At 44.6% G+C, this 23,116-nt stretch overlaps 1 protein-coding gene across 1 annotated transcript in view; it reads left to right on the forward strand.

The window, feature by feature from the left end:
* rabep1 (rabaptin, RAB GTPase binding effector protein 1) overlaps positions 1 to 23,116 on the forward strand; it is a 119,382-nt gene that overhangs the window by 18,862 nt on the left and 77,404 nt on the right. The window contains exons 7-9 of the mRNA XM_085964129.1: positions 4,513 to 4,650; positions 5,449 to 5,907; positions 8,891 to 8,995. Of these exons, the coding sequence (XP_085820255.1) occupies positions 4,513 to 4,650; positions 5,449 to 5,907; positions 8,891 to 8,995 (702 nt within the window). The remainder of the gene's footprint in view (positions 1 to 4,512; positions 4,651 to 5,448; positions 5,908 to 8,890; positions 8,996 to 23,116) is intronic.

Consider the following 23,116-nt stretch of genomic DNA (forward strand, 5'->3'; position numbering starts at 1 on the left):
TCTTATATGTTTCAATAAGATCGCCTCTCATTCTTCTGAACTCCAATGAGTAGAGTCCCAATCTACTCAACCTTTCCTCATATGTCCATCCCCTCATCCCCGGGATTAACCGAGTGAACCTTCTTTGTACTGACTCGAGAGCAAGCATGTCTTTTCTTAAGTATGGACACCAAAATTGTATGCAGTATTCCAGGTGCGGTCTCACCAATACCTTGTACAACTGAAGCAATACCTCCCTATTTTTATATTCTATCCCCCTAGCAATGAAAGCCAACATTCCATTGACCTTCTTAATCACTTGCTGCACCTGCATACTAACCTTTTGAGTTCCGTGCACCAGGACCCCCAGATCCCTTTGTACTTCAGTACTTTCCAGTTTCTTGCCATTAAGATAATAACTTGCTCTACGATTTTTCCTGCCAAAGTGCATAACCTCACACTTTCCAGTATTGTATTCCATCTGCCAAATCTCTGCCCACTTACTTAGCCTGTCTATGTCCCCTTGCAGGTTTTTTTATATCCTCCTCACTCACTACTTTCCCTCCCATCTTAGTATCATCTGCAAACTTTGATATGTTACACTCGGTCCCCTCCTCCAAATCGTTAATATAGATTGTAAAGAGTTGGGGACCCAGCACTGACCCCTGTGGAACATCACTAGTCACTGATTGCCAGTCCGAGAATGAACCATTTAACCCAACTCTCTGCCTTCTGTTAGATAGCCAACCCTCTATCCATGCCAGAATATTACCCCCAATCCCGTGATTTTTTATCTTAAGCAATAATCTTTTGTGTGGCACCTTGTCAAATGCCTTTTGGAAGTCTAAATACACTACGTCCACTGGTTCCCCTTTATCCACCCTATATGTTACTTCCTCAAAGAACTCCAGCAAATTTGTCAAACATGACTTCCCCTTCATAAAACCATGCTGACTTTGTCCTATTAAATGATGATTATCCAAATGTCCTGTTACTGTCTCCTTAATAATGGACTCCAATATTTTACCTACCACAGATGTTAGACTAACCGGTCTATAGTTTCCAGCCTTCTGTCTACTGCCCTTTTTAAATAAGGGCGTTACATTAGCAGCTTTCCAGTCTGCCGGGACCTTTGCTGAGTCCAGGGAGTTTTGGAAAATTATTACCAATGCATCCACAATCCCTACCGCCATTTCCCTCAAGACCCTAGGATGTAAGCCATCAGGTCCAGGTGATTTATCCGCCTTGAGTCCCATTATTTTACCGAGTACCACTTCCTTAGTGATTTTGATCGTGTTTAGCTCCTCCCCCCCCCTATAGCCCCCTGTTTGTCCAGTGTTGGGATATTCTTAGTGTCTTCTACTGTAAAGACTGATATAAAATATTCATTCAGTGTTTTTGCCATCTCCGTATTTCCCACCATTAATTTCCCGGTCTCATCCTCTAAGGGACCAACATTTTCTTTAGCCACCCTTTTTTTCTTTTTATATAACTCTTACTATCTGTTTTTATATTTTTTGCTAATTTACTTTCATAATCTATCTTCCCTTTCTTAATCAATCTTTTTGTTATTTTTTGCTGTCTTTTAAAGTTTTCCCAATCCTCCTAGATTTGGCTACCTTATATGCCCTTGTTTTTAGTCGAATACTATCCTTAATTTCTTTACTTAGCCACGGATGGCTGTCTTTTCTTTTACACCCTTTTCTTCTCAGTGGAATATATATTTTTTGGAAGTTGTAAAATAACTCCTTAAATGTACACCACTGATCATGTATCATCTTACCCTTTAATCTATTTTCCCAATCCACTCTACTCAATTCCACTCTCATACCTTCATAGTCTCCTTTATTCAAGCTCAGCACGCTTGTTTGAGATCCAACCTTCTCACCCTCTAATTGAATATGGAATTCAACCATGTTATGGTCACTCATTCCAAGGGGATCCTTTACTAGGACATTTTTAATTAATCCTGTCTCGTTACACAGGACCAGATCTAAGGTTGCTTGCCCCCTGGTCGGTTCAGTTACATACTGCTCAAGAAACCCATCCCTAATACACTCAATGAACTCATCCTCAAGGCAGCCCTGCCCAATTTGATTTGTCCAATTAATATGATAGTTAAAATCCCCCATAATTATAGATGCTCCCTTATTACAAGCCTCAACTATTTCCTGATTGATACTCCGTCCAACAGAGCTGCAACTGTTCGGAGGCCTATAGACTACGCCCACTAGTGTTTTTTTCCCCTTATTATTCCTTACCTCCACCTCCACCTTCCATTCCCATTGACTTCAGTTTCACTAGGGCTCCTTGATGCCACACTCGGTCAAATGCTGCCTTGATGTCAAGGGCAGTCACTCTCCCCTCACCGCTGGAATTCAGCTCTTTTGTCCATGTTTGGACCAAGGCTGTAATGAGGTCTGGAACCGAGCGGTCCTGGCAGAGCCCAAACTGGGTATCGGTGAGCAGGTTATTGGTGAGTAAGTGCCGCTTGACAGCACTGTCGATGACACCTACCATCACTTTGCTGATGATTGAGAGTAGACTAATGGGGTGGTAATTGGCCGGATGGGATTTGTCCTGTTTTGAGCTGCTAGATCTGTTCTGAATCTGTCCCATTTAGCACGGTGGTAGTGCCACACAACATGAAGGAGGGTGTCTTCAGCATGAAGATGGGACTTCGTCTCCACAATGACTGTGCGGTGGTCAATACTGTCATGGACAGATGCATCTGCGACAGGTAGATTGGTGAGGACGAGCTCAAGTAGGTTTTTCCCTTGTGTTGGTTCTCTCACCACCTGTCACAGGCCTAGACTGGCAGCTATGTCCTTCCGGACTGGACCAGCTTGGTCAGTAGTGGTGTTACCGAGCCACTCTTGGTGATGGACATTGAAGTCCCCCACCCAGAGTACATTCTGTGCCCTTGCTACCCTCAGTGCTTCTTACAAATGGTGTTCAACTTGGAGGAGTACTGATTCATCAGGTGAGGGAGGGTGGTAGGTGGTAATCAGCAGGAGGTTTCCTTGCCTATGCTTGACTTGAAGCCATGAGACTTCATGGGGTCCGGAGTCAATGTTGAAGACTTCCAGGGCCACTCCTTCCCGACTGTATACCACTGCCGCCACCCCTGGTGGGTCGCTCCTGTCAGTGGGACAGGACATACCCAGAGATGGTGATGGAGTAGTCTGGGACATTGGCTGAAAGGTATGAATCTGTGACTATGTCAGGCTGTTGCTTGACTAGTCTGTGGGACAGCTCTCCCAATTTTGGCACAAGTCCCCAGATGTTGGTGAGGATGACTTTGCAGGGTTGACTGGGCTGGGTGTGCCGTTGTGCCCATAGCTGGTGCCGAGATCGATGCCGGGTGGTCCGTCCAGTTTTATTCTTATTATTGTGTTTCGTAGCAGTTTGTTACAACTGAGTGACTCGCTAGGCCATTTCAGAGGGCAGTTAAGAGTCAACCACATTGCTGTGTGTTACATATAGGCCAGACCGGGTAAGGGTGGCAGATTTCCTTCCCTAAAGGACATTAGTGAACCAGATGGGTTTTAATGACAATCCGGTAGTTTCATGGTCACCATTACCGATACGAGCTTTTTATTCCAGATTTATTTAATGAACTGAATTTAAATTCCCCAGCTGCCGTGGTGGGATTTGAACTCCGGTCTCTGGATCATTAGTCCAGGCCCCTCACTGGAAGGAATTCAGCAAATCAGCGTTCACCACATGAGCCGGCAGTCTGTTCCACAGGTCCACGATTCTCTGGGGAAGGAACCACCCCATGACATCTAACCTCATTCTGTCTTTGCATAACTTGTAAGAGTCACCCTGGGTCCTCCTTAACCTATTCAGTTGAAACAGTTGATCTACACACAGAATCTAGTCCCTTCATCATCTTATAAACCTTGATAAAATCAGCTGAAGCATAGAGACCCAGCTCTGAGTCTGTCTGGTTAACTAAGATGCTTTAAACTGGGAATTAATCTTGTGGCTCTCTGCACCCTTTCCAAAGCGCCTCATCACCCACCATATGGGGAGACCAAAACGGGACATAGTATTCCAACTGAGGCCTGACCAAGGTCTTGTACAAAGACAAAACTGTAACTCCTTTCTGGGGTCTGGCTCTAAATTTCTAGCACATTTTAAAATGGATTTGCTGTACAGATTTGTCGAGCCATAAAATTACCTGGAAAGCTTTGAAACATAAACTACTGATCACTCTGTTTCCTTGAATTGTTAATGGTGCCGGTTTCTCTCTTTCTGTTGAGTCTCAGCCTAATTAGTGCGAACATGAATGCAGAGCTTTAAAGCTGCACTCTAATTCAGCTACTAGTGCAGCAATCCTGCTCGGATGAGGCTCTAAGTGTGTGCTGGGGCAGTTGTTTGTGAGGTCTGAGCTATGTTCTTGAGTGTAAGGGAGTTGCGCATTGTTAGCGGTTGCCAGCTGCAATGTGGAAATGCGCCCACTTGGTGTGACCATGTTAAAAGTGTCTTGTGAGCAGCCGCGTTCTGAAGTAAATATTCCTGTTTCAGGCAGATGATGAACAGCGCAGCCTCAACAAAGTCAAGGAGAGGAAGCAGCCGGAGACTGAGGAAGAAGGGTCGGTAATGAGCTCCCAGTCACGTGTGGAGTCACCTGCCAAATCTCTTGGCATGTTACCTAATGAAGAGGTCAGTTCTGTAACGATTCTACAAAGATAGCTGTGTAGCATTTTCGGGCATTTCTAGGTGATTCTGCGAATTCACGTGGTGAGCATATCGAGCTCCTGCTCTCCCTCAGTGGGCGAGTACACCACATGGTGAGATGTGGATTCACACAGGCCAGGAAGCCCCCGGTCAGTCCCTGCTGTGTGTTGAGTTAGCTGATGTTGGCTAGAGCTACAGTGAGAGCACTCAAATCAGGCTCAATCTTCTCAGGGTAGGGCAGAAAATATGTCAGGCTTCCTGATCATCGTGCAGGTTCCTGATCACTGCCCATTAAATTCTGCTGGAATGGCAGGTGTGGATGTTTGCTGAGAATTGGGTCACTCATGGTGCCGGCTATGATACCTGCCATGGCCCAACAGTCTAAGCTCACCATTGAGGAATGCCCATTTAGGCTGAGGTAACAGGGCTCCCAATAGCTGTGGATTCATGGCCAATCATCTCGCCATCTTCAGGGCCTCGGTTTAATGTCTCATCCAAAAGACGGCACCTCCGACAGTGCAGCACTCCCTCAGCACTGCACTGAAATGTCAGCCTAGATTCAAGTCTCTGGAGTGGGACTTGAACCCACAACCTCTTGACTCCGAGGCGAGGGTGCTGCCGCTGAGCTGCGGCTGACATCTTGTGTGTTATGGATGTTATCTCTTGAGCAACTGCAGACATTGTCCACCAAATTGACATTGTAGTAATGACAAAAATGGTAAGATGCTGTGGTAATGCCATGACTGTCAGTTGGAAAAAATGAACGTTGTTTTTTCCCCCTAGATTTGTGGAAATAGCCTACATGGTTCTTTGCACTCCTTGGATTCTGATCTGTCGGCATCGATTGCAGGTCCTGCTACTAAACAAGACAGTGAGCCGTTTCGAGAAGGCCTACGGAGAGTACAGTCCACTGACAGTCTGGGTACCTCAGGCTCCTTGCAGCCAAAGAGCTTGGGCTACGGACACAAGGCAAAATCAGCGGGAAATCTGGATGAGTCGGACTTTGGGCCGTTGGTTGGAGCGGACTCAATTTCTGAGAACTTTGATACAGTTTCAATTGGCTCTTTCCACGTGTCTGGTTCCTTCATACTGACCAAAGATCAAGAAAAAGCAATTAAAGCACTCACACCCGAGCAAGAGGAGACTGCTTCCCTTTTGTCGAGTCTTACACAGGTAGTGGACAGTGCTCCCAGTGGCTACAGAATGGTCAGTGAGAAAGAATGGAATTTGCTGCAGCAGGAGGTGAGTACTTGGAATGCGAAGCTTTCACTTGTACAGCTGTCAAACACTCGAGCAGTGGTTTCAACTTCACTTTAAAGCATGTTTGTAATTGTGTTGTGAAGTTTTTTAAGTTCTCAAATAAACTTATTGGTGTGTTTCCTTGAGCTTAAAATCATTAAAAAGAACATAAGAAATAGGAGCAGGAGTTGGCCATTCGGCCCTTCGAGCCTGCTCCGCCATTCAATAAGATCATGGCTGATCTTCGGCCTCAACTCCATTCACCGGCCCTATCGCCATATCCCTTGATGCCTTTACTAGTCAGAAATCTATCGACTTCTGTTTTGAATATACCCAATGACTGAGCCTCCACAGCCCTTTGGGGTAGAGAATTCCAAAGATTCACCACCCTCTGTGTGAAGACATTTCTTCTCATCTCAGTCCTGAATGGTCTACCCTTTATCCTGAGGCTGTGGCCCCTGGTTCTAGACTCCCCAGCCAAGGGAAACATTCTCCCAGCACCCACCCTATCAAGCCCTGTAATAATTTTGTATGCTTCAATGAGATCCCCTCTCATTCTTCTGAATTCAAGAGAATACAGGCCTAGTTTACTCAATCTCTTCTCATACGACAGTCCCCCCATCCCAGGAATCAATCTCGTGAACCTTCGTTGCACTCCTATAGCAAGTATATCCTTCCTTAGGTAAGGAGACCAAAATTGTACACAATACTCCAGGCGTGGCCTCACCAAGGCCCTATATAATTGGAGTAAGACTTCTTTACTCCTGTACTCAAATCCTCTTGTAATGAAGGCCAGCATACCTTCCTAATGGCTTGCTGCACCTGCACATTCACTTTCAGTGACTCATGTGCAAGGGCACCCAGGTCTCTTTGAGTATCTGCATCACCATTTAGGAAATACTCTGCCTTTCTGTTTTTCTACCAAAGTGGATAACTTCACATTTATCCACATTATATTCCATCTGCCATGTTCTCGCCCACTCACTGAACTTGTCGAGATCCCCTTGAAACCTCTTCACATCCTCTTCACAACTGACACTGCTGAGTTGAGAACAAAGCCTCGGTATAAATACTGCTGGCTGATAGCGGTTGTAATGACTGTTACTATTCGACCTATCTTCCAACACTTTAATCTTATGGACAAAGCAAAAAGGCAGTTTCTAGAAGTTGACCCATACCTCCTGCAAACTGAGCCACACAACCTTATGTGTGACTTGAATGGGATAGCCCCAAGACTAACCAAGTCTGTCTACCACACACTCCTGTCCACTCTGAAATATATTTACAAATGAAATAGCTACATGGAAGCTGTAGACCCACAGTACAATGCTTATCTTACGCAATACTTAAACTGTTCCAAAAAATCAGTGTGTCCAAAATCACCGTGGTTCTTTCCAGAATCCTTTTTGACTGTGTCTGTGCCAAAACGTTATGTGAGCAATGAACCCCTCCTCACCTCCTCAGCTGGAAGTAGCCAATCAAAACCGGGAACTGAAGTCCTCCGGGAAACCCCTCCTCCTTCCCAGCTTTACTGGTTTTCTGGGGTTCCAAAGGCAAGTTTCCTCTTGAGATCAAATTCTTCCCAACAGGCGGTTTATCAATTTTGAGACTGTCATTGAGTTCTTGTGAATTAGCTCTCGAGAACATTTCAAATCATTATTTCAATGACATGAGGTCATTTTCTGCTGCAGTTAATTTTTGAATATCTGCATCAACATCACTGCAGGCCAGCCTTCGGGTCAAAGTTCCACAGATTGTTTTTATCCCCACAAAGATAGAATAACTCTTTAAAAATTGGTTTTGGCCAGCTATTTTTTTTAAATCGCATTGGTCTGTCTTTTTAGAATACGCACTCGCACGTTTTCCTGTTGGGAGTGTGGTGGAGCTGTGTATCCATCACAGTGACTTATTAAAAATAATTTCATAGGAATTCTGTCATCTAAAAAAAATATCTAATTGGAATTAAAAGAAACTACACTAAAATGTACCAAGAATTCTTGTAATAAGTACATTGGGTGTAGATTTAAATACATTCTAGGTACAGTATGAAACCGAGACAAATCCAGCAACCAATGACTGTTGACGCTGTATTTAACGTTTCAGTGATCGTATATAGTATAGTACTGGAGTGAGTATTTTTAACACCAGTATTCCAGTATTTGAGTATCCTCAAAATCAGTCTTCCTGAAAAGTACCTAATTCTGCTGCTGGAGATGTAAGAATGATCGTTCACATGATGCAACTAGTATATGTTTGTAGATTACACTCTGGTTTAGATCTCCAATAAATCATTGATGGAATTTTGTCCCCAATTTCTTCTCCCCTCCCCTCCTCTGCCCTCCTACCCCCAAAATAAAACTTTGGGACAAGAGGAGTGAATGTTTGTAAATGGGCTGCCCTGTTATGCATTCCCTACTGAACCAGTATGACTTGAAGTCAATGTTGACTCCATTAAAGGAGAACATGCTGTTGTTGGTGATTTCCTTTATATAAATTCAAGAATCTATTTGAAGGCTTAAGAATTTTACTGCACGAATTTTCTGAACTCAGCATCACACTACAGAGAAGTGGAGCTCGCCCAAGGTAAGGAAACAGGGTGAGTGTCAGCGACTCCGCACAGTGAGTTATTGATCTCTGCAGTGAGGTGATGGGGCAGAAGCCAGCTGTTGCCCAAGGCGGTGGGGAATGGGGATAAAATCAAAGGATTGTCGCCCGGAGCCACTTTGGAGATATCCTATAGCTGGTTCTAGGACTTTGGAAAGGCTAGCGCCTCACTGGTCCGTTTCCTGAGCTATGGAAGACGTTGATGTCAGCACTCGTGGGAAAAGGGAATAAAAGTGTTTTCTTCACTAAGGTGAATCCACCTTTCTGAATGGGAATCGGCAACATATTTTGACACTTGCTGGAGTGGTTCAGTTCTGCCTGTATTTACACGCTGTACTGTTTACTTTCAGCCCTTTTTTCATTGTGTACTATTTCCCCTCAGGTGCAGAATGCTGGAAACAAGCTGGGTCGCCGCTGTGATATGTGCTCGAATTATGAGAAGCAGCTCCAAGGAATCCAAGTACAGGAGGCAGAGACCCGGGACCAGGTGAGACTGACTGTTGTTGGCTATTTAATTAGTTCTCCGCAATACAAACAAAATCTCCTGCTCCTCATCCAAAAAGAAAAAGTCTGCACAGTCGCATTCTACCCAATCGCATACCTTCACATAACTTCCCTGAGCCACAGTGCTATGACACTTCATCACATTGCCAGTTACTTATCCCATAAATCAAAATAATTCATATCAAAAAAACTCTCAAACTTCACTCCAGTCACATTCCCCCCTCTTCCACAAACAGCCCCCCCCCCGCTCTGCTGCACTGAACCTCTTTAACATCCTGGATCCCAGAATCACCCAAACCCCTCTCTACCCAAACGTCATGATTGACACCCAGCTAGCTTAACCCCCCCCCCCCCCCCCCCCCCCTCCCAAATACAAACACTTCTGGAGGCCTGCCTTAACTATTAATGTTGCAGACAAACCCTCATCCATGCTTCCGTTACCTCCAGACTTGACAATTCTGGCCTCTTAATCTATTTCATTTCCTGTGCATCTTTAGCCTTGACTCTATTCTCTCTCCACGGATGTTGCCTGGCCTGCTGAGTTTTTCCAGCATTTTCTGTTGACAATTCTATTGCTCTCCGGGCCGGCCTCCCATCTCGCTCTCCATAAACTTCAGCTCATCCAAAACTCTGCCGCCCGTATCCTAACTTGCACCAAGTCCCATTAACCCATCACCCCTGTACTCGCTGATCTACATTGGCTCTCAGTCCGGCAACGCCTCGATTTTAAAATTCTCATCCTTGCGTCCAAATCCCTCCATGGTCTTGACTCTCCCTATCTCTCTATCTTCCTCCAGCGCTACAACCCTCCGAGAACTCTGCCTTCCTCCAATTCTGGCCTGTTGTGCATCGCCCACTTCCTTCACCCCTCCATTGGCAGCTGTGCCTTCAGCTGCCTAGACCCTAAGCTCTGGAATGCCCTCCTTAAACCTCTCTGCCTCTCCTCCTGTAAGACACTCCTTAAAACCGACTTCTTTGAACCCTGTCCTAATATCTCCTTGGCTCGGTGTCAAATTCTCTCTGATGACGCTCTTGTGAAGCACCTTGGGGCATTTTACTGTGTTCAATACGCTATATAAATGCAAGTTGTTGCTGAGAAAATATTACAAGAGCTAAAGGGGAGAAAGAGCTGGAATGGCCCTGGCACCCCTTGGCTAGGGAGGGGGAAACTGGCAGTGTTTGAGTTACATAGAAACATAGAAGATAGGAGCAGGAGTAGGCCATTCGGCCCCTCGAGCCTGCTCCACCATTCAATGAGATCATGGCTGATCATCCAATTTCAGTACCTGTCCCTGCCTTCTCCCCATATCCCTTGATCCCTTTAGCCTTAAGAAATATATCCAACTCCTTCTTGAATATATTTAATGAATTGGCCTCCACTGCCTTCTGTGGTAGAGAATTCCACAGGTTCACCACTCTCTGGGTGAAGAAATTCCTCATCTCTGTCCTAAATGGCTTACCCCTTATCCTTAGTCTGTGACCCCTGGTTCTGGACTCCCCAGCCATCGGGAACATCCTTCCTGCATCTAGTCTGTCTAGTCCTGTTAGAATTTTATAAGTTTCAATGAGATCCCCTCTCATTCTTCTAAACTCCAGCGAGTATAAGCCCAATCGACCCAATCTCTCCTCATATGTCATTCCTGCCATCCCAGGTATCAGCCTGGTGAATCTTCGCTGCACTCCCTCCCTAATGGCTAATGGAAAAGTGAAATAGCTAATGGAAAAGTGTAAAAAAAATTCTTCCAGTAAAATTTATATGTAATGTTTCTTTAAATGGAAAGGCTATGGGTATGTGTGTGAAAGAGAGAGAAAAATGGATACCTATTTCAAACATGACAGACCAGATCAATTATGTGCTTGTTGCAGCTTTGGAAGAAGTTTCTTCTGATCTCTCCCTTTATATATCAAGTGCTTTTCTTGCGATTATGGCTTCTTCTTTATACAATGGGAATAATCTGGTGGAGCTGCTATAAAGCAATGTATACAGTTTCATCAACATTCCTTAGGGCACTCTCTTTCTTCTCTGACCCTTGCTAAAGGGTCTGCGTGTTGGTAGTTACCAATAATTCTACTTTTGATTTGATTTGCTCCAAACAAGCAAAAGCTTGTCAGTCTTTATCAGCAACCACAAAACAGGGGAAAATATCAAACACTCAGTTGTACAAACAAAATATTTCACAGTGCAAAATTCTGCATTTTTAGATCAGTGAAGGCTCCCATTCTGTGGTTCTCTGCTTGCTCTGCAGTTAAAAATAAATGATACATATTTAATGACATACTGTAAAATAACACCACTGGCCTGAATTAACAGCTCCTATATGCACCACAATTTCTCCAATCCTCTCTACAATTTGGAATTGATCCAATAGGACAATAAAAGTTAATTAGCTAATGCAACAGGAGTCATGGCAATGGAAAGTTTTAATCGCACCACTGTCTATTTTTAATCCTCTCTATAGGAAGGCAGCAAGTTGCATTTTTGTGGGGTCAATTACTTTTCATTTGAATCTATCTGTATAATATATTGGCCGAGAAATTGCTGGAGTGACCATCTTGCAGCGAGTGCCGTGAATTGGATTTTTTTTACCACACCCTTCAGATTATATTTTTGTGTCACAAAATGCTGGGCGTGCGAACTGGTAACAGTGAGGCCAATGGGGCATCCTGAACATCGCCTCCGATGGTCTGTCTCCTTAACCAATGACATTTAAGGATAGAGAAAGAAACAGCGGGAACGACAGAGAAGGAAATAGGGTGAATTAGAGTCAAATTAGATTGAGAGAAATAAAGAGAGGGAAAGAAAGATTGGATTAAGAGAGAGAGAGAAAAAAGGGACAAAGGTGAAGTATGAAAAAAAATTAAGAAATTTATAATTAAAAATTTTATGAACAACAATATAGCACCTTTTAACGTAGTAAAATGCCCCAAGGTGCTTCACAGGAGCGTTTAAAACAACATTTAACATTGAGCCACATTAGGAGAGATAGAAACATAGAAGATAGGAGCAGGAGTAGGCCATTCGGCCCCTCGAGCCTGGTCCGCCATTCAATGAGATCATGGCTGATCATCCAAATTCAGTACCCTGTCCCTGCCTTCTCCCCATATCCCTTGATCCCTTTAGCCTCAAGAAATATATCCAACTCCTTCTTGAATATATTTAATGAATTGGCCTCTACTGCCTTCTGTGGTAGGGAATTCCACAGGTTCACCACTCTCTGGGTGAAGAACTTCCTCTTAGTCTCTGTCCTAAATGGCTTACCCCTTATCCTTAGACTGTGACCCCTGGTTCTGGACTCCCCCGCCACCGGGAACATCCTTCCTGCATATAGTCTGTCTAGTCCTGTTAGAATTTTATAAGTTTCAATGAGATCCCCTCTCATTCTTCTAAACTCCAGCGAATATAAGCCCAACCGACCCAATCTCTCCTCATACGTCATTCCTGCCATCCCAGGTATCAGTCTGGTGAATCTTCGCTGCACTCCCTCCATGGCAAGAACATCCTTCCTCAGATAAGGCGACCAAAACTGCACACAATACTCAAGGTGCGGTCTCACCAAGGCCCTGTACAACTGCAGCAAGACATCCTTGCTCCTGTACTCGAATTCTCTCGCTATGAAGGCCAACATACCATTTGCCTTCTTAACCGCCTGCTGCACCTGCATGCTTACCTTCAGCGACTGGTGCACGTTGCACTTCCCCTTCTCCCAACCCGTTGCCGTTCAGATAATAATCTGCCTTCCTGTTTTTGCCACCAAAGTGGATAATCTCGCATTTATCCACATTACACTGCATCTGCCCAATCACCCAACCTGTCCCAATCATACTGGAGTTTCTCTGCATCCTCCTCACAGCACACATGCCCACCCAGCTTTGTGTCGTCTGCAAACTTGGAGATAGTACATCTAGTCCCCTCATCTAGATCATTAATATATATTGTGACTAGCTGGGGTCCTAGGACCGATCCCTGCGGTACCCCACTAGTCACTGCCTGCCACTCGGAAAAAGAGCTGTTTATTCCAACTCTTTGTTTCCTGTTGTGGAGTATTTTAAACCAACATTCGACACCAGGTTTTAGATCGATAGTCAAGTTGTCTTTATTGCACCGGTGGGGAAACAGTCTGCTCTGTCTTAGCCAGACCTTTCCAAATTGGTACAGCAAACACTACATTTTTATACATTACAATACACACGTCAAAATTCATTCCTGCCACCTGATTGGACCTTGGCCCGCATGCATCTTCACTGATTGGTTGCCTATGCCGTGTTACATTAAAGTACCATCTTTATTATCGGCTGTTCTCCCACAAGCTGTTGTTGCACCTATGACCTTTGTCTATGCCAGATGGGTCTCATCAACAGTGTACTTCTGACTCGTTGTCCTCCTTTCCTGCCTCTCTAGGCCTCTTTTACTTCCAACTCATTGTTTTACTTTCCTGCCAGAACAGAACTTGCATCCACTTAGGCCTCTTATGGTTTCCACGTCCAGCTGTGTTATCTCAACTGCTAATTCAGCCATTTTGAAAAAGCTTACTACTGCAAAGTATGGTCTTTATTACACCATTCAGTGAAACTGCCAGTGATGTCAGTTTAACTCTTTCCCCACTGCATTTCCTGTCTGCCAACCAGTTCTCTATCCAAGTCAGTACTGTTGGGTGAAAATAAATTCACATCTAATCTGTGGTAAAGTAAAAGGTGCAGTTTATTGAAAACAGAGCTCTGGGAGAAGTGTCTCAGACCCCGCGGTCTGTGCGAGCACCTTCTCTCCGATCAACAAAATTCACAAGCTTATATACAGTACAAGACAGCACACCGATAGCCGTTATTACATTACTTATTCCTTGGCCAATTCGGCCCAATTATATTCCTTCAAAAACAACCTAATTATAACTTTACATCGTTAGCTAAGCCCCTTCTTTCAGTTCTGTCTTTTATCTAAGTTTGTCCAGTTATCTGGATCGCAGGGTCCATTCTTGCTTCATCGTGGCTTCGGCCGGTCTGAGTCAGTGACTTGTGATTGGACATGGCTCAAAGGTTAATGAAATATACCTTACACACATCCACGTGACAGTTGTTACTTCGTAACCCGATTGTTCTGCAAATGTTAACCTTGTTATTGCAGCTTCTCATATCTCCACATGCTTAATCACTTTTGTAGTTCAGTTTCTGACCATCTGTTCCATTTGTGGTTTCAACTAGTTTCAACCGAAACTAGGCTGTCATGCTGTGTCGTTTGACTGCAACATTCAACTGGCTCAAATCCCAACCCTTCAGTACCTTACCCCCAATCCCATGTGCTTTAACTTTACACGCTAATCTCTTATGCGGGACCTTACTGAAAGTCATCTTAAAGTCCAAAAACACCACATCCACTGGTACTCCCTTATCTATTCTACTAGTTACCTCATCAAAAAATTTCAGTAGATTAGTCAAGCACGATTTACCTTTTGTAAATCCATGTTGACTTTGTCTGATCCTGTCACTGTTTTCCAAGTGCTCTACTATTACAACTTTTATAATAGACTCTAGCATTTTTCCCACTACCGATGTCAGGCTTACCGGTCTATAATTGCCCGTTTCTCTCTACCACCTTTTTTAAATAGTGGGGTTACATTAGCTAGCCTCCAACCCATGGGAACTGTGCCAGAGTCTATAGAATGTTGGAAGATGACCAGCAATGCATCTACTATTTCTAGGGCCACTTCCTTAAGTGCCCTAGGATGTAGATTATCGGGCCCTGGGGATTTATCGGCGCCAATTTTCCTACAAATACTGATTTCATTCAGTCCCTCCCTCTCATTAGACCCTACGTTCCCCGACATCTCTGGGAGGTTATTTGTGTCCTCCTTTGTGAAGACAGAACCAAAGTATGTATTTAATTGGTCTGCCATTTCTTTGTTCCCCATTATAAATTCCCCTGATTCTGACTGCAAGGGACCTACGTTTGACTTCACCAATCTTTTTCTCTTCACATATCTATAGAAGCTTTTAGTCAGTTTTTATGTTCCCTGCAAGATTACTCTCATACTCTATTTCCCCCCTCTTAATTAATCCTCCTGTCCTTCTTTGCTGTATCCTAAACTGCTCCCAATCCTCAGGTTTGCTGCTTTTTCTGGCCAATTTATATGTCCTCTCCTTGGATCTTATGCTATCCTTAATTTCCCTTGTTAGCCACGGTTGCGCCATCTTTTTTGTTTTATTTTTATGCCAGACAGGGATGAACAAATTCTGTAGTTCATCCATGCGATCTTTAAATGTTTGCCATTGCCTATCCACCGTCAACCCTTTAAGTAACGTTCCCCAATCCATCCTAGCCAACTCGCGCCTCATACCATCGTAGATTCCTTTATTTAAATTCAGGACCCTAGTCTCTGAGTCAACTACTTCACTCTCCATCTTAATGAAGAATTCTATCATAATATGATCGCTCCTCCCCAAGGGGCCTCGCACAACAACATTGCTAATTAATCCTTTCTCATTACGCAATACCCAGTCTAAGATGGCCTGATCTCTAGTTGGTTCCTCGACATATTGGTCCAGGAAACCATCCCGTATACACTCTAGGAATTCCTCCTCCACAGTATTGTTACTAATTTGGTTAGCCCAATCTATATGTAGATTAAAGTCACCCATGATAACTGCTGTGCCCTTTTTGCACGCGTCTCTAATTTCCCATTTAATGCCATCCCCAACCTCCGCATTACTCTTTGGGGGGTCTGTATACAACTTCCACTAACGTTTTCTGCCCCTTGGTATTTCTCAGCTCTACCCATACAGATTCCACATCATCAGAGCTAATCGCCTTCCTTAATATTGTGTTAATCTCCTCTTTAACCAGCAATGCTACCCCACCTCCTTTTCCTTTTTGCCTGTCCTTCCTGAATATTGAATACCCCTGGATGTTGAATTCCCAGCCTTGGTCACCCTGGAACCATGTCTCTGTAATCCCAATTATATCATATCCGTTTACATTTATTTGTGCAGCTAATTCATCCACCTTATTACTAATGCTCCTCGCATTAAGACACACAGCTTTCAGGGTTGATTTTTTAACACTCTTAGTCCTTTTAGAATTCTTATTTACTGTGGCCCTGTTTGATTTATACCCTTGATTTCTCTGCCTTCCACTATTGCTTTTCTCCTTCCTGTCTTTTGTTTCTATCCTTGCTTCCCTTTCCTCTGTCTCCAACCCCCTGCCATTTTAGTTTAAACCCTCCACAACAGCACTAGCAAACTTGGACATCGGTTCCGGTCCCGCCCAGGTGCAAACCGGCCAGTTTGTACTGGTCCCACCTCCCCCAGAGCCGGTTCCGATGTCCCTGGATTTTGAATCCCTTCCCCTTGCACCATTCCTCTAGCCACGTATTCATCTGAAATATCCTTCTATTTCTACTCTGACTAGCACGTGGCACTGGTAGCAATCCTGAGATTACTACCTTTTGAGGTCCTATTTTTTAATTTACCTCCTAACTCCCTATATTCAGCTTTTAGGACCTCATCCCATTTTTTACCTATATTGTTGGTACCTATATGCACCACGACAACTGGCTGTTCACCCTCCCCCTCCAGAATGCCCTGCAACCGCTCCGAGACATCCTTGACCCTTGCACCAGGGAGGCAACACACCACCCTGGAGTCTCGTTTGCGGCCGCTGAAACGCCTATCTATTGCCCTTACAATAGAATCTCCTATCACTATAGCTCTCCCGCTCTTTTTCCTCCCGTCCTGTGCAGCAGGACCACTCATTGTGCCAGGAAGTTGGCTGCTGCTGCCTTCCTCCGATAAGTCATCTCCCTCAACAATATCTAAAGTGGTATATCTATTTGAAAGGGGGGTGGCCACGGGGGACCCCTGCACTACCTGCCTGCGCCTACTACTCTGCCTGGTGGTCACCCATTCCCTTCCTGCCTGTGCAGCCTTTACCTGTGGTGTGACCAACTCCCTAAACGTGCTATCCACGATGTCCTCAGCATCGCGAATGCTCCAGTATGTATCCATTCGCAGCTCCAGCGCCGCAATGCGGTCTGTCAGTAGCTGCAGCTGTCAGTAGCTGCAGCTGGATACACTTCCCGCATACGTGGTCGTCAGGGACACAGGAAATGTCCCTGATTTCCCACATAGCGCAGGAGGAGCATGCCATGTGCTGCCATGACTTACCCTTTAATTAATTTTAAATTAATTTAAATCAAAGCAATCCCACCAATTACACTACAATTAAATGATATGCTCAAGGGCCCTTGGTTATTGGCACTCCCCGATGCACAAGAGACCTTAGAAACTATAAGCACAAAAATTAAGACCGTCTAAATTTTATGAAATATTAATCTTAACTGTCAAACTATAGAGTAGTATAAATACTCAGCTGGCAGTACTCACCCATCCAGCTGCTTCCTCTTGCCCGTGTTACTTTTTGAATTGTGACGTGGCTCCGGAACGCCGCCGCCGGTCTGTGAGATTGGTAAGCCTCTAAAAAAGCCCGCGAAAGTGAGTTTAAGTACTCGCTGTACCGCCGCTCTCTCCGCTCCCGACACTGGCCTCAATCAGCTCCCCCCCCCCCCCCCTCCCCACCCCTTGTGCCAACGTCACTTTTGACTTCTGACATCACTCTTTGAAAATTCTGCCGGTGCTGAGTTGGTACCGCATCGCCGCTCCTCCCAGGTCCGCACTGCCGCTGCTGCTGCTATTGATGTCGATCTTGAAAATTTTAATTGACCCATCATCCACAGCCGAGAGTTCCCGATTTCCACTAGCCTTTGTGTGAAGAAGTGCTTCCTGAGTTCACTCCTAAATAGCCCAGCTCTAATTTTAAGATTGTGCCCCTTGTTCTGGATTCCCCCACCGAGGAAATAGTTTCTCTGTATCTACCCTATCAAATCCCTTTATCATTTTAAGCACCCTGATTAATTCACCCCTCAATCTTCTAAACTCAGGGAATGCAAGCCAAGTTTATTCAACCTGTCCTCATAATTTAACCCCATTAACCTCAGTATAATTCTGATGAATGTACACTGCACCCCCTCCAAGGCCAATATATCCTTCCTGAGATGTGGGGCCCAGAACTGAACGCAGTACTCCAGATGGGGTCTGATGACAGCCCTGTACAACTGAAGCACATGTTCCTCCCCTTTGTATTCCAGCTTCCTTGAGAAGGCCAACATTCCATTAGCCTTTTTGTACCAGTGCACTAGCTTTAGTGATTTGTGTACCTGGACACCCAAATCATCACAGTTCCTAATCTATCGCCATTTAGAAAATATTCCAAATAGACTTTCTTGAATCCAAAATGAATAACCTCACTCTCCCCACATTGAACTACATCTGCCACAGTTTTGCCCACTCAAATAACCTGTCTATGTTGCTTTGCAACTTCCTGCTCCCATCTGCACAACTTACTGTGCCTCCTAACTTGATGTCATCTGCAAACTTGGATATACAACTGTGTTCCTCCACCCAGGTCATTGATACATATGGTGTAAAGCTGAGGCCCCAGTACAGACCCCTGGGGAACATCACTTGTCACATCTCGCTAATCAGAGTGCGTGCCCATTATTCCTACTCTCTGATGACACCAAGTTAGGTGGTACAGTAAATCGGAGCAGAAAGTTGCAAAAAAAATGATAGTTTGCGTGGGCAAAACTGGCAAATGCAGTTTAATGTGGGGAAGTGTGAGGTTGTCACTTTGGACTTAAAGATAGATCGGGAGTATTTTCTAAATGGCGAGAAGCTAGGAACTGTGGAGAAACAGAGATTTAGGGGGCCAAGTATAGAAATCACTAAACGCTAGAGGACAGGTACAAAAAATAACTAACCAGGCTAATGGAATGTTGGCCTTTATCTCAAGTGGAGTGGAATTATGGGGTGGAAATGATGCAACAGCTGTACAGAGCTCTGGTTAGACTCCATCTGCTCAGTTCTGGGCACCGCACCTCAAAGGATGTATTGACCTTGGAGTGGGTGCAGCGCAGATTCACCAGAATGCTACTGGGGCCAGAAGGATTAAATGATGAGGGTAGGTTGTGTAGACTAGGCTTGTATTCCCTGGCGTATTGAAGATTAAGGGGTGATCTGATTGAGGTGTTTAAGATGATTAAAGGATTTGATTGGTTAGAAAGAGAGAAACTATTTCCCCTGGTGGGAGAGTTCAGAACAAGGGAGCAGAACCTTTAAAATTAGAGCTAGTCAATTCAGGGGTGATGTCAGGAAGCACTTATTCACACACTGGGTAGTGGAAATCTGGAACTCACTCACTCACTCACTCACTCACCTAGAAAGCTGTTGAGGCTGGGGATCAATTGAAAACTGAGATTTTCTAGATTTTTATTATGTAAGGGTATTAAGGGATATGGAACCAAGATGGCTAGATAGTTAAGATACAGATCAGCCGTGATCAAATTAAATGGTGGAACAATGGCCTCCTCCTGTTCCTATTCCTCTCCGACCTCCCAACCCATGTCACAAGGTTACCTCCAATTCCATGCAATTTTATTTTTGCTAATCTTTTGTGTGGAACCATATCAAATGCCTTCTGGAGGTCCATATAGACACCCAGCGCACCATGTTAGTGCTCATCTCAAAGTGCGTATTTAGACTTTTGTTTGCATTAAGTCCCAAAAGCCTGTTGTTGCCCTAAACCGTCGTTGTGCTGCTCCGATAAAATTAGTTTATTTTTTCTTTTAAAAATTCTAAGGATGGCTAATGAAAGGAGGAGAAAGAACACCTTAAAGCTGAACATAAACCGAAGACAAACTAATGCACCCACTGTGATAGCTCAGACATGGTGCTGCACTTATGTCTGCAGCTATCTGTCTCCAACTGCGTTAATATGTGGATGTATTTTGCCTGTAGGTGAACTTCTACGGAGTTTAACTCCGTAAGCCGCGCCACTGCCAGCAAGTCTGGCTACGTGGAATCTATTAATGAGTCCTTATTGCTCTGTTCCTGTGCCACTCGTGGGTTTATTTTAGGCACTGTATCTGATGCTTTGCTGTTGCTGTCTTTTCTCTCCAGTCCATCAGTGACCAGGATGTCCTCTTGATGTACAAGTGTTTGTGGTAGGAGGAATGGCTCTGATAGAGTTGAAGGAATGTGCCAACCAGTGTGTTGAGAAGAGGATTTTTTAATGATGTACAAGCCTTTTTCTCAAGATTTTAATGGATGTTTTGAGAGGTCCATTATGTTCTGTAAACATATTATCAGATAATGTTAGCATAGAATTACCTGGAATTCACAGCACCGAAACAGGCCATTGGGCCCAGCAGGTCTATGCCGGTGTTTACGCTCCACACCAGCCTCCTCCCACTCCTCTTCATCGCAACCCATCAGCATTCCCTTCTATTCCTTTCTCCCTCGTGTTTATCCAGCTTCCTCTTAAATGCATCCACGCTATTCGCCTCAACCACTCCCTGTGGTAGCGAGTTCCACATTCTAACCACTCTCTGGGTAAAGAAGTTTCTCCTGATTTCTCCATTGGATTTTTAAAAAAAATTGTGTATGGGATGTAGGCGTCGCTGGCAATGCCAGCATTTATTGCCCATCCCTAGTTGCCCTTGAGAAGGTGGTGGTGAGCCGCCTTCTTGAACCACTGCAGTCCATGTGGTGAAGGTGCTCCCACAGTGCTGTTAGGGAGGGAGTTCCAGGATTTTGACCCAGCGATGATGAAGGATCAGTGATATACTTCTAAGTCAGGATGGGGTGTGACTTGGAGGGGAACTTGGAGGTGGTGGTATTCCCATGCGCCTGCTGCCCTTGTCCTTCTAGGTGGAAGAGGTCGCGGGTTTGGGAGGTGCTGCCGAAGAAGCCTTGGCGAGTTGCTGCAGTGCATCTTGTAGATGGTACACACTGCAGCTATGGTACGCCGGTGGTGGAGGGAGTGAATGTTTAAGGTGGTGGATGGGGTGCCAATCAAGTGGGATGCTTTGTCCTGGATGGTACCTTCACCACACGGACAGCAGCGGTTCAAGAAGGCGGCTCACCACCACCTTCTCGAGGGCAACTAGGGATGGGCAATAAATGCTGGCATTGCCAGCGACGTCCTGATCCCATTAAAAAAAACTAATTTAAAAAGTGATTTTTGGGCTTCGACAGATATGGTGATACTGGAGTTGAGGTCGATGATCAGCCATGATCTTATTGAATGGTGGAGCAGGCTCGAGGAGCCTTCTCCTATTTCTTGTGTTCTTATAAACTCTGCAAGAAAGTGTGCCAGATATCTCATATTTTGTGGTAAATGTAAACTGCCGAGAAATCTATAGGTTTACAGTAAGTTTCACACGGTTCTAATCTTTGCAGCATCTTGTCGATTGATGCTTCTCGACACTGAAGCCGGTGCCAGTGAGATCCTTGTGCTTTGCTGTGGTTCTTCTTTCTGGAAATGTAAACCAACAAGCTCCCTGAGGTTTTGTGTGTTAAAGGTTTTGGTGTTAAGTTTGTCTCCGTTCCTTTAGCGACTGAACCAACTGAACTAATACTGAATGTAAAAAGTGAGAGAAAAGCATGTGGAGGCACCATGCTGGTAGTCATGTGATAGATAAGTCATTGTAATTCCTGTCTGAGAGATAAGGGCACAAATTAACACCTAATTATACAACATGAATATGGTTTGTTGACCAGCTATACAACCCAATAAAAAACGCATACTGCTCAATGCATGCAGGACAAAACTTGGCAAAGCTTTGCATTCATTTGAAGCAAAAATGCTAGAGAGACATTGCTGTTCCCTCCACAAATGCTGATTGACAAGTTAATGTTTAGGATGAGGACCTTTTTTCAGCTCTGTATTTCATAGAATCATAGAAAGTTACAGCACGGAAGGAGGCCATTTCGGCCCATCATGTCCACGCCGGCCAACAGAGCTATCCAGCCTAATCCCACTTCCCAGCTCTTGGTCCGTAGCCCTGCAGGTTAGAGCATCCCAAGTGCACATCCAAGTACTTTTTAAATGTGGTTAGGGTTCCTGCCTCTACCACCCTTTCAGGCAGAGAGTTCCAGACCCCCACCACCCACTGGGTGAAGAAATTTACCCTCAAATCCCCTCTAAACCTTCCCCCAATTACTTTAAATCTATGCCCCCTGGTTTTTGACCCCTCTGCTAAGGGAAATAGGTCCTTTCTATCCACTTTATCTAGGCCCCCTCATAATTTTAAACACCTCAATAAGGTCTCCCCTCAGCCTCCTCTGTTCCAAGGAAAACAGACCCAGCCTATCCAGTCTTTCCTCATAGCTAAGATTCTCCACTCCCGGCAACATCCTTGTAAATCTCCTCTGTACCCTCTCTAGTGCAATCACATCTTTCCTGTCATGTGACCAGAACTGCACGCAGTACTCTAGCTGAGGCCTAACTAGTGTTTTATACATTTGAAGCATAGCCCCCCTGCTCTTGTAGCTAATAAAGGCAAGCATTCCGTATGCCTTCTTAACTATCTTAATCTACCTGGCCTGCTACCTTTAGGGATCTGTGGACATGCACTCCAAGGTCCCTTTGTTCCTCTACACTACTCAGTGTCCTACCATTTAATGTGTATTCCCTTTCCTTGTTAGCCCTCCCCAAATGCATTACCTCACACTTCTCTGGATTGAATTCCATTTGCCACTGTTCTGCCCACCTGACCAATTTATTGATATCTTCCTGCAGTCTACAGCTTCCTTTTTCAGTATCAACCACACAGCCGATTTTAGTATCATCTGCAAACTTCTTAATCATACCCCCTATATTCAAGTCTAGATCATCATTGATATATACCACAAAAAGCAAGGGACCTACTACTGAGCCCTGCGGAGCCCCACTGGAAACAGCCTTCCAGTCACAAAAACACCCATCAACCATTACCCTCTGCTTCCTGTCTCCGAGCCAGTTTTGAATCCAACTTGACACTTTGCCCTGGATCCCATGGGCTTTTAACTTCCTGACCAGTCTGCCATGTGGAACCTCATCAAAAGCCTTGCTAAAGCCCATATACACTACATTAAATGCACTACCCTCATCTACCCTCCTTGTTACCTCCTCAAAAATTTCAATCAAGTTTGTCAGACACGACCTTCCCTTAACAAATCCATGCTGACTATCCTTGATTAGTCCGTGTCTTTCTAACTGAAGATTTATCCTGTCCTT

The sequence above is a fragment of the Somniosus microcephalus genome, chromosome 22, assembly GCF_052327205.1.
Source record: "Somniosus microcephalus isolate GS21.2 chromosome 22, FLI_Smic_1.0, whole genome shotgun sequence".
In the NCBI taxonomy this organism is placed as follows: domain Eukaryota; kingdom Metazoa; phylum Chordata; class Chondrichthyes; order Squaliformes; family Somniosidae; genus Somniosus; species Somniosus microcephalus.